This window comes from Salvia hispanica, chromosome 2 (genome assembly GCF_029641045.1).
Source record: "Salvia hispanica isolate PSC_SH4W2 chromosome 2, Shi_PSC_v1, whole genome shotgun sequence".
In the NCBI taxonomy this organism is placed as follows: domain Eukaryota; kingdom Viridiplantae; phylum Streptophyta; class Magnoliopsida; order Lamiales; family Lamiaceae; genus Salvia; species Salvia hispanica.
This window is the reverse complement of record NC_142693.1, coordinates 998158-1012680: the sequence shown is the minus strand read 5'-3', so window position 1 is coordinate 1012680 and position 14523 is coordinate 998158. Positions and strand designations below refer to the sequence as shown.

The 14523-nt window shown below is 35.5% G+C and overlaps 3 protein-coding genes across 4 annotated transcripts; 2 read left to right on the top strand and 1 right to left on the bottom strand.

The window, feature by feature from the left end:
* The first annotated feature begins 2258 nt into the window (after window positions 1–2258).
* On the top strand, window positions 2259–5141 carry LOC125209996 (uncharacterized). Its single transcript, XM_089065885.1, has 2 exons — window positions 2259–4550; window positions 4623–5141. Exons 1-2 carry the CDS (start codon window positions 2276–2278, stop codon window positions 4994–4996), a joined length of 2649 nt encoding a protein of 882 aa, XP_088922011.1. The 5' UTR covers window positions 2259–2275; the 3' UTR covers window positions 4997–5141.
* Window positions 5142–8364: 3223 nt separating this feature from the next.
* LOC148931313 (MDIS1-interacting receptor like kinase 2-like) lies at window positions 8365–10393 on the top strand. 2 transcript variants are annotated; one of them, XM_089065887.1, is made up of 3 exons: window positions 8365–8849; window positions 8955–9839; window positions 9927–10393. In XM_089065887.1, the coding sequence occupies exons 1-3, from the start codon at window positions 8420–8422 to the stop codon at window positions 10298–10300; spliced, it is 1689 nt and encodes a 562-aa protein (XP_088922013.1). In that variant the 5' UTR covers window positions 8365–8419; the 3' UTR covers window positions 10301–10393. The 2 variants fall into 2 exon arrangements, with proteins under 2 accessions (XP_088922013.1, XP_088922012.1); XM_089065886.1 differs by having other exon boundaries at window positions 8366–9839; window positions 9927–10392.
* A 59-nt stretch (window positions 10394–10452) lies between these two features.
* LOC148931312 (disease resistance protein RGA2-like) lies at window positions 10453–12216 on the bottom strand. Its single transcript, XM_089065889.1, has 3 exons — window positions 11312–12216; window positions 10651–11157; window positions 10453–10580 (listed from the first exon to the last, which is right to left on the bottom strand). The coding sequence occupies exons 1-3, from the start codon at window positions 12068–12070 to the stop codon at window positions 10521–10523; spliced, it is 1326 nt and encodes a 441-aa protein (XP_088922015.1). The 5' UTR covers window positions 12071–12216; the 3' UTR covers window positions 10453–10520.
* Window positions 12217–14523: the final 2307 nt, after the last annotated feature.

Sequence of the window (14523 nt, the reverse complement as noted above, 5' to 3'; positions counted from 1 at the left end):
AACTCTATGCTCTCTCTGTCCGAACTAAGTTGAGTCAAAACTTTTGGGCATTGAGATTAAGCAATTGTGTTGAAAAGTAGGAGAGAAGAATAAAGTAGGAAGGTAGGTGATGAAGTAAAATAAGATTGATTGAATATTTTGTTTTTTGTCAAAAAAAGTAGGAAGGTAGGTGATGAAGTAAAATAAGATTGATTGAATGTTTTGTTTTTTGTCAAAAAATGAAATGTTTCAACTTAGTTGGAACATCCCAAAATGGAATTCGACTCAACTTAGTTGGGAAGGAGTATGTACCTCACACTCATTAGTCATTAATCATATACTCCCTCAGTCTCATATCAAGTGATTGATTGTTTTTCAGCACGTGTTTGGAAAAATTGATAATAAATAGTTTAAGTGTAGAGAAAGTAAAGTAAGACAATAATGTAAGTATAGTAAGCAAGACAATAATGTATATACGACTCACTTCTATATTATTTTCTCTCTTACTTTACTTTCTATTCACTTTAACTATTTATTATCATCTTCGCAAAATAACGGTGAAAAAAGAAATTAATCATTTAAGTCGGGACGAGGGAGTATAAAAAGCCAATATGGACTCAATAAGTTGGATTTTTATATTTGGGAATTAAAGTACCTTTTCTCAAATATTCACATATTGCATGAAGTTCCAAAATGAATGGATGTATATTTTCTGAGGCAAAGAAAATAATGATATAAATTGTAGATGGGGTTGGAAATTAAAGAGGTGGATAACATACATGACATGAGTAGACTTCTAAGTCAAGTCAAGTCAAGTTAATGACAACTAATTGACAGTCTCAAATTTACGTACAGATGAAAAAAGTAAGATTGATACTAGTCGTGGTGTACTATATTAACGTGTGTGACTGATGTCGCAAGTCAAGGTCCACAATCATAATCGATTCTCTGAAATTTTTAAAAAATCCACCAAATTAAATAGTGCTTACTAACCAATTTCAACACACTTTAACTTATACTCCTACTTAATATGAATTATAAGTGTCGTTATATCACAACTACCCTACTCAAATAAAATCAAGAATCCCAAATTCAAGCCTAAAATTGGGCTTTGACACTAACTTAACCAAAATTTTGTTAGGGAGATTCAAAAATACTAAACAGAACGGATGATCTGAAAGTCGTGATGAAATCACTTTATCAAATCAATTTCGGTGGTTCTACCAAAATATTTGATCGGATACAATTCAGAAAAAATCAGAACTTTCTTATGTTGATATCTGAGAAAAGTAATCTATCGAACCAAACAAGAATTGAACAATATTTAACAAGATGAACCAGCGCATATGTTAATTTCATAACTGAAATTAACTGTTTTTCAAAGGTTTCTGAAATTGCAAACTAGTCCTTTGACTTTCAGACATTACATTTTCGGATGAATTTCTTACACAGCTCGACCCCAGCCAGGGGCTCTGCCCCTTGGACCCCGCTACCCAAGGGCGCTGCCCCCGGACCCCGTCCATCTGTTAGGGGCTTCATATGTCTCATTATGATAATACTGATCAATCAAGTTAATCCAATTACACTAAAATATCCAACAAATTTCACACAATGTAACTTATTCATAAGAAATAAGATTGGCTGTAAAACTTCAAACTTGTTAATAACTCTTCAATGGAGGATGGAAAACAAGAAGATGTAAAATTAAAGTGTGCCTTCTAATCTATACGCTCATTGTGTGTGAAAAGTGTGCATGAATGATTAATTTTTGTGGTTAATTAAAAGGTTAAAGCCAAACTATAATATTTGATTAGTCTATTAGATGTTTCTACCTCAACCAACTGGGAAATCATTATAAATCATTTCCTAAAAAACTTTTAATTTGGGAATATGAGTGTAATATTTTCTCGTGTCAATATTCAAAACGCGCTTTTGGAAAACGGTTATAGAATTGCTTAAATATGAGAAAAATGTTTTACGGATAAGTATAATTGAATAGATATTTTTAAAATAAGTTAGAGTATAATAAAATATTAAAAATTAAATCAAAGTAAATTGTAGTCTCCAAGAAATAAATAGACTTAACATGAAAGGAGAAAAAAACACCTCCACATTAATTGCAATTTGTAGACATTGAATATTCTATGGCAGTTCAGGCATTGACCTGGAAGACTTTGATTTTTATGATTTTCAGTCATTAAATGTGTGGTGTCAATAATTACCATATGAAACTTGCAAGTTTATATAAAGTGATATTAGAGGTATGAATAGAGGACTAAGAAACAGAATCATATATATGAAAACTAAAGAATACTATAAAAAGATGAATGTCATGTTTGTTGCTAATGCTATCATCACTGTGAGCATCTGCTCATTGTTGATCAATAACGTAGCTGCTTCAAACTCGAGCAGAGAATTGAAGGCGTTGATGGATTTTGGATGGCCTTATATCAACTCCACAGCTCATCACTGCCACATGGAAGGCATTACCTGTGACGATCATGGCCGCGTTGTAGAGCTAAGCCTACAAACTTATGTAGGATGCGATTATGATGCTGGGTGTCATGATCTTGGCTATTTGGATCCGCTTGTTTTCACATCTCTCACTAGCATTCATCTGAGCTCGTGCGGTCTCTATGGAGTTATCCCACCACACATAGGTTACCTCTCCAACCTATCTTATCTCAATTTCTCGAATAATGCACTCATATCCCAACTGCCTCTTTCATTGGCAAATCTGAGTGAGTTACTTGTGCTTGACATTTCTTATAACTATGGCGTCTATGGTCGCATGCCACCTGAGATAGGAAGCTTATCAGAACTAACTCATCTCAATTTGTCTCACAATAGACTTGAGGGTGAGTTGCCTCTTTCACTTTCAAATCTCACTAAATTGGAGATGCTTGACATTTCTTATAACTATGGTGTCTATGGTCGCATGCCACCTGAGATAGGAAGCTTATCAGAACTAACTCATCTCGATTTATCTGGAAATCAACTCGATGGTGAGTTGCCTCTTTCACTGTTAAATCTAACTAATTTGCTAGACATTGACATTTCTTGGAATAACTTTTCTGGTGGCATTCCACCTGAGATAGGAACCTTATCAGAACTAATTCATCTTGATTTGTCTCACAATCGACTCAAGGGTGAGTTGCCTCTTTCACTTCCAAATCTCACTAAATTGATAGAACTCGACATTTCTTCTAATGACATCACTGGTGCCATTCCCTCTGGATTAGGAAACCTCCAATCCTTGGTTGTTCTTGATTTGAGCAACAATAGCATCAGTGGTGCCATTCCCTCTGGATTAGGAAACCTCCAATCCTTGGGTGCTCTTTATTTGAGCAACAATGACATCACTGGTGCCATTCCCTCTGGATTAGGAAACCTCCAATCCCTGGGTGCTCTTGACTTGAGCAACAATGACATCACTGGCTCTATTCCATCAACTTTCATTCAATTAACAAGTTTATACTTCTTAAAATTGGATGGTAATAGGTTGGAAGGTGTTTTTTTGGAGTGGATAGTAAGGCTACCTTCAATAAGAATGATAAATCTAAGTAGGAACTTAATCAAAGAAGGGATACCTTTTGATTTCGGATATGTTCCCAATGCAATGCTTCTGAATATTGATCTTTCATGGAACAATCTTTCTGGTGGAGTCCCTCAATCTATTTTATATTTCAAAAGTATCAATTTGTCCTACAATCATTTGGAGGGCCAGATTCCGCTCGCTGTCTGGCGTTGGTTTTCGATTGAATCATTCTTGGGCAATCCCATGTTACTTGTTCTAAATGAGTCCATACCGACGCTTCCAGTTGCAATGAAAAGAGAAAAACATCGAAACAATACTGTTATAAACTATGTTGTGGTGATAGTATTTGGCTGTGTGTTTGTGTTTTCAATTTTCTTTGGAGTCTTTTTCTTAAGAAAGAGAGCAGCAGTAACAGCATCAACCTCACCTGTTCTCAAACATGGCGACATATTCAAGATATGGAACTTCGATGGAAGCATAGCCTATCAAGACATCATTGAAGCAACCGCAGACTTTGACTTGAGATACTGTATTGGAACTGGAGCTTACGGGAGTGTCTACAGAGCACAACTTCCCACTGGAAGAGTTGTTGCTGTTAAAAAGCTTCACAAATTTGAAGGAGATAATCCTACCTTCGAATCCTCTTTTAGGAATGAAGCCGAGGTTCTCTCCCGAATTCGCCATCGCCATATTGTCAAGCTTTTTGGATTTTGTCTGCACCAGCGGAGCATGTTTCTCATCTACGACTACATGGAAAGAGGAAGCCTCTTTAGTGTGTTGAAGTATGATGACGAAGTCGTGGAGCTGAACTGGAAGAAGAGGGTAAATGTGGTGAAAGGCATTGCCAATGCCTTGTCTTACATGCATCATGATTGCAACCCTCCTATTTTACATAGAGACATTTCGAGCAGCAACATACTCTTGGATTCAGAGTTTGAAGGTTGTTTATCCGATTTTGGAACAGCTAGATTGTTGGATCCAGATTCGTCCAATCAGACTCTACTTGTGGGAACTCGGGGCTATATTGCACCAGGTTTGCACAAAATAACATATTTTAAAGTAGTAGAAATTGTTTTCATGACGATGACATGTTAGTTGGATGCAGAGTTGGCCTTCACAATGGTTGTTACAGAAAAATGTGACGTATACAGCTTTGGAGTTTTGGCATTGGAAGTCATGTTTGGAGATCATCCGGGGGATTTCGTTTCATCCATGACGATGGGGAAGAGATCCACGCAGTTTGCTCAAAACATGATGGTGCAACAACTCATGGACAAGAGGCTACCATCTCTAGACGAAGATGTAAGAATGTCGAGGGAAGTGATTGCAGTGGTCAAAACAGCTCTGAAATGCATAAGCTGTGATCCAAAGTCGCGGCCGTGTATGAAGGATGTGTCTCAGGAGCTCACTAAGCATCCACCACGATTGGCAATGCCATTCCGATGCATATCGGTGCTTCATCTCATGCACTCAGATTGAACTCACAACTTACAACTGCCTTCTTTTGGTAATAAATTTTCAGATGTTCAGTAGCCATATGGAAATTACTCTGTTTTCTTTGTTTATGTATCAAGATTAAATATTATCAGCTTGGTTTGTATGCATATTATGAGCTTGGTTTCTCTGCGAGTATGTACGGATGTACATTTGACATGAACAAATTTGTTGGTTTGGGGACAGAAATAAATAGTATTATGGGTAAGAAGCAGGGTTTCGTTGCAAACTATGCATTCTTCAGATCGATTTGCATGAATTATTCTCTTTCTTACTTAATTTATCTGCATTGTAACTATTGATCATTATTTTTTCAAAACAGACGCAAAAATGAAACGTCTTGCTTAGATTGGGACGAAAGGAATACAACATAAGAAAAATCACATTTAATTGGAATCAGTCATTATTATAAGGGTAAGTTGTCTTTGTTGTGAACTGATCATGACAAAATGAGGTATTGGAAATTTTCCTCCCTCTAAATTTCTCATTTCTTTTCTGAAAAAGTTGATCATTTTTATTTGATTTTCGCGAGCAATATTTTTGGTACTTTAAAATTTAATTAACACGCAAACAAAAGAATGAAAAATGCTCTAAGTAATTGTCCAATTTAGGCTCATTAGATTTGTATTTTTGTGAAAATATTAAAATATCACATCAAAGATCTTGAGAAGAACCTTGACTTGGGAATATGAGTGTAAAATGGTGTCACGTCGATATTCAAAATGGGCTTTGTGGAATATTATACAGTAGCTACAAATAATCGTGAAATAAGTAACTTGCAAATTGGGCTGGAAATTGGGGTAGTCTGCTAAGTCAGTCAATCCCTTAATATCCAATATTCAAATTTCAATTGTATAACATATCTAAGTTTGTAAAACATATCTAGCTCGGGGAGTGATCAATTGCTAACTCATCATTTAATTGCTAACTACAACTAATTTAAGGTCACATGATTTTAAAAAACGTGTGGTCTATAATTTGCCACGTGTAATTTTCGTTTTTATTAATTAAATAAAAAAAGATAAAAAAAAAACTCCAAATTAGGGTTTTGGATGAAAATGTCAATATAGTGTTCCGAAAATATCAACACAATGCTTTGAGAATGTCAACACAATGCTTTAAGAATGTTAACCCATTGTTTATATTGACATTGTACATGTATTATAATGACATATTTTATATAGTATGCTGACATTTCTGCTTGCACGAAAAAATTAAAAATTGTTGAATTTTTTTTCAAATTTTGACATCGGAACATATGCATACATGATATCGTTGGAATCCTTATGAAATTATCTTTAATTTGATATATGTTATATGAATTTTAAGTTTTGGGATTTCTTTTAAAAGTTAGTTATAACTAAACATGTGTTAGAGTTTGTATACAAGAAATCACCTTTCGAGTGATTGAATACTGTTAAAACTCTTATTTTATTTTCCAAATGAATAAACAGATTATTTTTGTCATAATGTTGTTATATTTTACATTTAATGGATGTTTATTGCATATTTAAATGTATAAGTAATTTAACAAAGTCTAAGCCTTTGTTTTAGTAGACCGGTCGTGGGCGTCGTCCACTTTAAGGTAACACGGTCAGTTCTAAACAAAGAAAAAGAAGAATTTCACAACCTAGATAGGCTTAGACTACCTATCGTGAAAGGTTGCAATGTCAGTCCGATTATTTCTAAGCCTTACTGAAATAAGATGACGTTGGTGTGGTATAGCACTGAATGGATCTAACAGCGAGACAGTCTTTATGCTATCTACTGAAAGACGAGGTCTCGTAAATTATTTCTCAATCAATGTACGTTAGCATTGAGCATACGGTATTAATTATGCACTACTTTGACTTACCAAATGGTGCGGGTTTTTCGTAACCCAATAAGCCTGGTATATTGGGTAGTGGTGATTAGTATCTAGCGGTGCTAGGATTGCTATTATGTTGAATCGTGCGCGAGGTGAGTCTCGTTTGATAACATCCTCAAGAGAAGCTTGAAATAAGGTTTTATTATTCGGAACCTAGCTAGTTGGAGTTTAATTACTCTATGAATAATAAATAAGATTTTCTTGCTGAGTCCTCTCTTGGAATAAATAAGATATTAATTAATTAAGTCCATAGCAGACTATAATTAATTAATGGATGTTTCTATCTTAAGCGCGGGAAATAAATATAATTTATTGGAAACCCGAAGTACTTGTAATTTCGGATTTGGATGGGGAGTGCAGTATTACTTCTGTAGTGGCTGCTCGTAATATTCCAATTTTAAGCTCATATTAAATTGGGTTTAATTTAATTAGTAAAAAGCTAATTGGAGGAGCCCATATCCTAAACCCTAATCCCTGTCTGGGCCCAATATGTGACTTATTATAAATAGGAGAATAAAGGAGACAGAAAATACACTAGATTCATTGTCTAAATTTTCGGCCCTCTCTATTACTAGAAGAGGTCGAATTCTTCTCCTCCGTGGGAAAGGATTTCTGTCTTCTCTATTTAAGTCCTAGTGCGCTGGTGAGATCAGCCCACCCTGATATCAGTTCACAGTCCGGGAACCAGTCAGAAGATCCGTGGTTTTGTACTAAAGATCTTCACGAGGAGAAGGCGCTAGCTATCTTCGATTCTTTGGAGAATCATCAAGGTATAATGGCTAAACCCTAGAACAGCATGTTTTAGATTTTATTTAATTTAAAGCATGTGATTATTTGAGTTATGAGCATGATACGTGAGATAATTACGCGAATAGAATTTGTCTAAATAATCCGCTAAATAGATCTGATTATTATGTAATTGATTTATGCATGCGCTTCCGCTGCCAACCCATACAACATGTAGTTAATTGACATTAATACCCCTATTGATATTTTTTGGAATTAATCCTATGGTCTTATTGACGTTTTTCGTTAATCGTATTGACATTTAGAGAGAACTAATCTAAACCCTTAATTTGAATATCTAATGGCTATTATTTAGTTGTAGTTAGCAATTAAGTTATGAGTTAGCAATATAACACTCCCCTATCTAGCTCGATCACATATTCATTTATATTTTGTCATCACAATTTGAAAAACATATTTAACGATTGGCATAGTTAGATAAATAACTGATCATCATCATCATTGTGTAAATTAGTCCTTAGAAAACGCTAGACTTAAATTGAAAAGAGAAAAAAACACCTCCACCTACATTGCAATGCAATACTACAATGGAAAATGAAAGCTTCGGATATTTTGATTGACCTGGAAGACTTTTACTTTTATGATTTTCACTCATTAAATGTGTGGTGTCAATAATTACCAAGTAATAATAAAGTATGATGCTTGCAAGTTGTATATAAAATGATATTAGAGGTATGAGTAGATGATTAAGAAAAAGAATCATACATATACAAACAAGCCAGACAATATAAGTGATGGGTGTTGTCTTTGTTGCTAATGCTATGGTCATTTTGAGCATCTGCATATTATTGATCAATAATGTAGTTGCATCTAATGTTTCAGATTCGAACAGAGAAAAGAAGGCGTTGATGAATTTTGGATGGCCTTATATCAACTCCTCTGCTCATCACTGCCATTGGAAAGGCATCACTTGTGACGGTCATGGCCGCGTTGCAGAGTTAAGCCTCATGTCTCGAGAAAGATGCAATCCGAGTGAAGCTTGGTGTCATGATCTTGGCTATTTGGATCCGCTTGTTTTCACATCACTCACTAGCATTCATCTCACCTCATGCGGTCTCTATGGATCTATCCCAGAAGAAATAGGTTCCCTCTCCAACCTATCTTATCTCAATTTGTCCAATAATCTACTCAATTCCGAACTGCCTCTTTCATTGGAAAATCAGAGTGAGTTGCGCGTTCTAGACATTTCTGATAACCGTTTCATTTATGGTGACTTTAATTCTGATAACCGTTACCGTTTCATTCATGGTTTCGTGCCACCTGATATAGGAAGCTTATCCAAACTTACTTATCTCAATTTGTCCTACAATCGTTTAGAGGGTCAGATTCCACCCACACTGTGGCGTAAATTTGGGATGGAATCGTTCATCGGGAATCCCAAGTTACTAAAATCAATTGATTCTGTACGTGGAAGCAAACATATAGACAAGAAACGTATTGACAAGTCAGTTATAATCTATGCAGTAATAGTATTTTTCTGTGTGTTTCTTCCTTCAATTTTACTTGGAATCTGTTTCATAAGAAAGAGAGCACCAGCATCAAATAGTCCTGATCCCAAACATGGAGACATATTCAAGATTTGGAACTTCGATGGCAACATCGCATATCAAGACATCATTGAAGCAACACAAGACTTTGACTTGAGATATTGCATTGGAACGGGAGCTTACGGGAGCGTCTACAGAGCACAACTTCCCACTGGAAGAGTTGTTGCTGTCAAGAAGCTTCATCGATTTGAAGGAAATAATCCTACTTTTGACTCCTCTTTTAGAAATGAAGCCACGGTTCTCTCTCAGATTCGCCATCGCCATATTGTCAAGCTTTTCGGCTTTTGTCTGCATCAGCGATGCATGTTTCTCATCTACGGCTACATGGAAAGAGGAAGCCTCTTTAGTGTGTTGAAGTATAACGACGAAGCCGTGGAGCTGAACTGGAAGAAGAGGGTAAATGTGGTGAAGGGCATTGCCAATGCCTTATCATACATGCATCACGATTGCAACCATCCTATTCTACACAGAGACGTATCAAGCAGCAACGTACTCTTGGATTCAGAGTTTGAAGGTTGTTTATCTGATTTTGGTACAGCTAGATTGTTGGATCCAGATTCGTCCAATCAGACTCTGCTAGCCGGGACTCGAGGCTATATTGCACCAGGTTTAAATATTGCTTACCATACCACATCTCCAATTAACGCATTAACTATATCCATGAATTTGATGGTTATATGTTTGTTGTTTGCAGAGTTAGCCTTCACAATGGTGGTTACAGAAAAATGTGACGTGTATAGCTTCGGAGTTGTGGCACTGGAAATCATGTTTGGAGATCATCCAGGGGATTTCATTTCCTCCATGACGACGATGAAGAGATCCACACCGTTTGCTCAAAACATGATGGTGCAACAACTCTTGGACAAGCGGCTACCATCTCCAGATGAAGATGTAAGAGTGTCGAGGGAAGTGGCTGGAGTGGTGAAAACAGCACTCAAATGCATAACCTCTAATCCAAAGTCGCGACCGTGTATGAAGGAAGTGTCTCAGGAACTTGCTAAGCACCCACCACGTTTGACAATGCCATTCCGCTCCATATCAGTGCTTCATCTCATGCATTCAGATTGAGCTTATGTCATGATTTTGCCATTGTGTCGTGTTGTATCTTCTCCCATTTTGTTAGTTTTTTTTCCGATAATAATCAGTGTCTCGTGTCGAGAGTTGTGCAGAAGAACTTTCATAATCTTCTCTTTCTGCAACTTGATGAGTGTCGAGGATATTCCATTAGCTACATTTCCATAATCATCTCTTTCTGCAACTTGTAGTAGAGAGTTGTGCAGAAGAACTTTCATAAATTTGTCACCCAAGCACTCCCTCTCACTTCTTCCATTAGCTTCAAGAAATCCTTCGGCCATCCAATACTCAATCAGTTCTTGACTTTTGATTTTACGACCTTTAGGAAAAATCGAACAACATGCAAAACACTTCTTGAGTGACGGCAGAGACAAATTATCATAGCTCAACTTCAAAACCTTTGTGATATGATCCCCTTCATCGTATGAAAGCCATTTCTCTTCGATCAAGAGCCATTCTTCTTCAGATTTATTGCATAGTACTCCGCCAACTACATTGGCCGCTAATGGCAAACCTTGACATCTTGTTGCAATCTTCCTCCCTATGGCCTCAAACTCTAATGGAATATCCTCTTTTCCAAAAGTTTTTTCTTTGATTATTGACCAACAATCTTCATGTGATAACTCTTTGAGCTCATGTGTATGAAGTGATTGAATAGTTGAAGCGACTTCCATATTTCTAGAGGTAATAACAATTGCATTCCTCTTGGTAGAAGTGACGCCCAACAACGAATTGATAAAATCATCCCATTTGGGACGATCTTGATTCCAAACATCATCAAGGATAAGAAGATATGTTCTACCTTTTAAAGCTTTTTGAAGCCTTTTCAGAATATCTTGCCTACTCTCAACCTCAATATGATCATGAGAATTCTTTTTTCTTAAAATCTTGCCTACTCCCAACATCAACCTGACCAAAAGAAGTCTTTTTCAGAAAATCCCGCCTACTCTGATCTTCTACTTGATCAGAAGAAGTGTTTTCGAGAATATCTGGGTTACTCTCAACTTCAACTTGTTCATAAGAAGTCAACTCCTTGAGGATTTTCTTGAAAAGGATGATTGGATCAAAAATTTGAGAAACATGAACCCAAAGATGTGATCCAAAGTGAGTTTTTATCTTTGGATGATGGAAGACATTCCTAGTCAAGGTTGTCTTCCCCATTCCTCCCATTCCCACAATGGCAAAGATAGAAATTAGACGTTCATCAGCTGTGGTACTAGTGTTAATAACCTCAACTATTTCCGAAACCAACTCATCTCTTCCAATGAAAATTGGATCAAGAGTAAATGAGTCAGTTTCAAAAGTAGGCAAAGTTGGCACATCGTTGGCAAGCCTCTCTTTGAGGCCAAGCTCGGCTCCCTCTTTTCGAACATACTCCAAATTCTCATTGACTTCTTGAATTTTAAGAGCTATATTTCTGGGATGGGCAATATGAGTGAAGGGTGAGAAGCATGAGAGTACCTTTTCTTTCATGGGTGTGATGGTGTTAATTTGTTTGGAGAGTTGATGATAATTGAGTTCATCCAAAACGTTGTCAGCATCAAACGCCACATCTTCGAGCTTCCTCAGCCAGCTTTTGACAGCCTCACCCGGAATGGTACGGCTCTCAGCATCGTTCAACAATTGCTGGATTGTATCTAAACTCCCAGCTAGCTTTGCTGCTTCTTTGTCGAGACCTCGGATTAGTGATATCTCATTCTTGGAATGGTCGATGAGGTTTTGAACTAAAACTTTAATGACGGCGGCGACAGCTTCTCCTTCCATTGTTTGAGTTTGTAACTGATTCAGAAAGAGTCAAAGAGAAATGGATGAATTGGTGTAGAGAGAATGAGAAGGAGAGAGCTGCAATAGAGAGTGATAACAATAATTGTGGTGAGATGCAGCTACACTTTACACTTTACACTGTACACTTTACAGCTATCCATTCAAAATACTTTATATCATAGCTTAGGAGTAGAAAAAGAATACTTATAGTTACTCATGTGTTTAAGAATTAAATGTATGACACTTATATCTAATATATAGTTATATTTATTCAGTTTTGAAGAAATAATGAAAAATTCAAAGTGTATCAAAAGAAAATTACGGTTGCCGATATGAAAATTATGAAATGTTGAAGGTGAAATATTATCATAAAAGAAGAAAGGAGTAGTATTTTTCTAAAGTTTTGTGATCATTTTATACTTATAAATCGTAATAGGAAAAGTTGGATCTGCACAGCATAGGATTCCATTCCCTTTTAATCTTTTACTAATGCACTTGCTTTTCTTGTGCATGCTGAAGATCTCACAGCCTTTCATTCTATATATTCATATCTTGATGAGGATAACTATGCTTTTCTTTTTTCATTTTGTTATATTTCAATTATTGCCAGCAACTTTTTTTTCGTTTTAATTTAAATTTAGTTGTTTTTTGACGACCACATAAACATATTATATTCTATTCAAATTTTGATTTAATAAAAATTTGTTCAACTCTCTTAACAAAGTTTCATCACAAAAAAAAGTGGAGTTTGGCTAAGCCAAATTGTGATGAATCATTATTGTTTTCACCAAGGAAATCTATAATCCACAATTTCTAAGATATTTAATAAAAAGTGAGTTGAAAAATTAGTAGAACGTAAATTCTACTTTAATATATTAATTTTATAATAGTTTTTGAGTGATATTGAATTAATTGAATATGCGGGGTTCACTACTAATAATAGTAAAAGTGATGGATGACAAATTTTTAGTAACGGACAAAATTAGAAATAAGTGACAAATTTTTAAAGACGGAGGGAATAGTACTTTTTTATTAATAATAGGGATATTGATCTTAAAAATAATTAATCTTGTGTAAACTCTAATATTTCTCATGAATTTAAAAGTAATCTTAAAATTACAAACTTTTAACAGCGTGCATGGAATTATTTTTAAATAGGCCAAATAGATAATGATGTCAAGATCGTGACGGAGTTATTGGATTACTAACATTATTAAAAGCATTTAAATATAAAAATATTTGCTTCTCTATTTTATTTTGTGTCTCTTGTTAATTGTCTTCAATTGACACAGAAAATAAAATAGCATAAAATTTCGCATTGTTCAAATAAGGGGTCATTTTAGTTGAGAAAGGAGGGAGTATTAATTAAATTGTGTAATTCATTTATATTTTGTTAACAGAAGAACTTTCATAAATTTGTCGCCAAGCACTCCATCTCACTGTTTCCATTAGCTTCAAGAAATCCTTAAGCCATCCAATACTCAATCATGACTTTTGATTTTGCGACCTTTAGGAAAAAGCAAACAATATGCAAAACACTTTTTGAGTAACGGCAGAGACAAATTATCAAAGCGCAACTTCAATATCTTTGTTGAGAATCAATGTCGCGGAATTATGATAACTGGGAGAAGTTGGTCGCAGCTGTTCTCAAGAGAGAAGAGTTCCGGCGGCTTGCGCTCTGCGACAGCTTCAGCACCTCAAATTCAACTGATTTCAGCGCACGTCCCAGCTTTGATTCCGATGTTCCTATTTCCGGTATTCAATTGCTCCATTTCTGTGCCCTATTTTATTCTCTGGAGCATGATAATGAGTTTGATTATATTATGCCTTGGATTTTGTTACAGTGAACAAATCATTTTTAGTTTTGCGGTAAAGAAACTGATTTTACCGAAATCTGATTTCAATTTTTAGCTGTGGTATGAAAACGAGATAGCAAATCATTTGTTTACTTCAATTTTGTTACGAACTTCACAATTTGTTTGGGATACTCTATTATTCATGGTAATTATGGGAAAGAATTTCTCTTGTTTATTGCTTTTGCTTTATCCTGAATAAAACATTTATGGTATCGAGTTAAATAGTCTTATGCTCTAATGTCTCAATTGAAAATTCTCAGATTGTAAGTTAGATTTTTGTGAAAAGTGGTGCAAACTTTAAGATTAGATGAATAATGAACATTTTCTTTTACTAACATTTATGTTCATCCTCTGCATCAAATAAATTTTGTTTACCACTTATATCATGCTCATTTTCTCGTAGACTCCAGGCCAGTTCAGGCCAAGTTTCTTTCGAGAACATTTTTGAATCACGTATTATAAAGGCCATAGCATTTGAAGAAATAAAATTAGCTACCCAAAACTTTCAACCGGATATGTTGTTATGGGAAGGAAGATTTGGTTCGGTATTCAAAGGATGGATTCATGAGCATTTTCTTACTGCTGTGAAACCTGGAT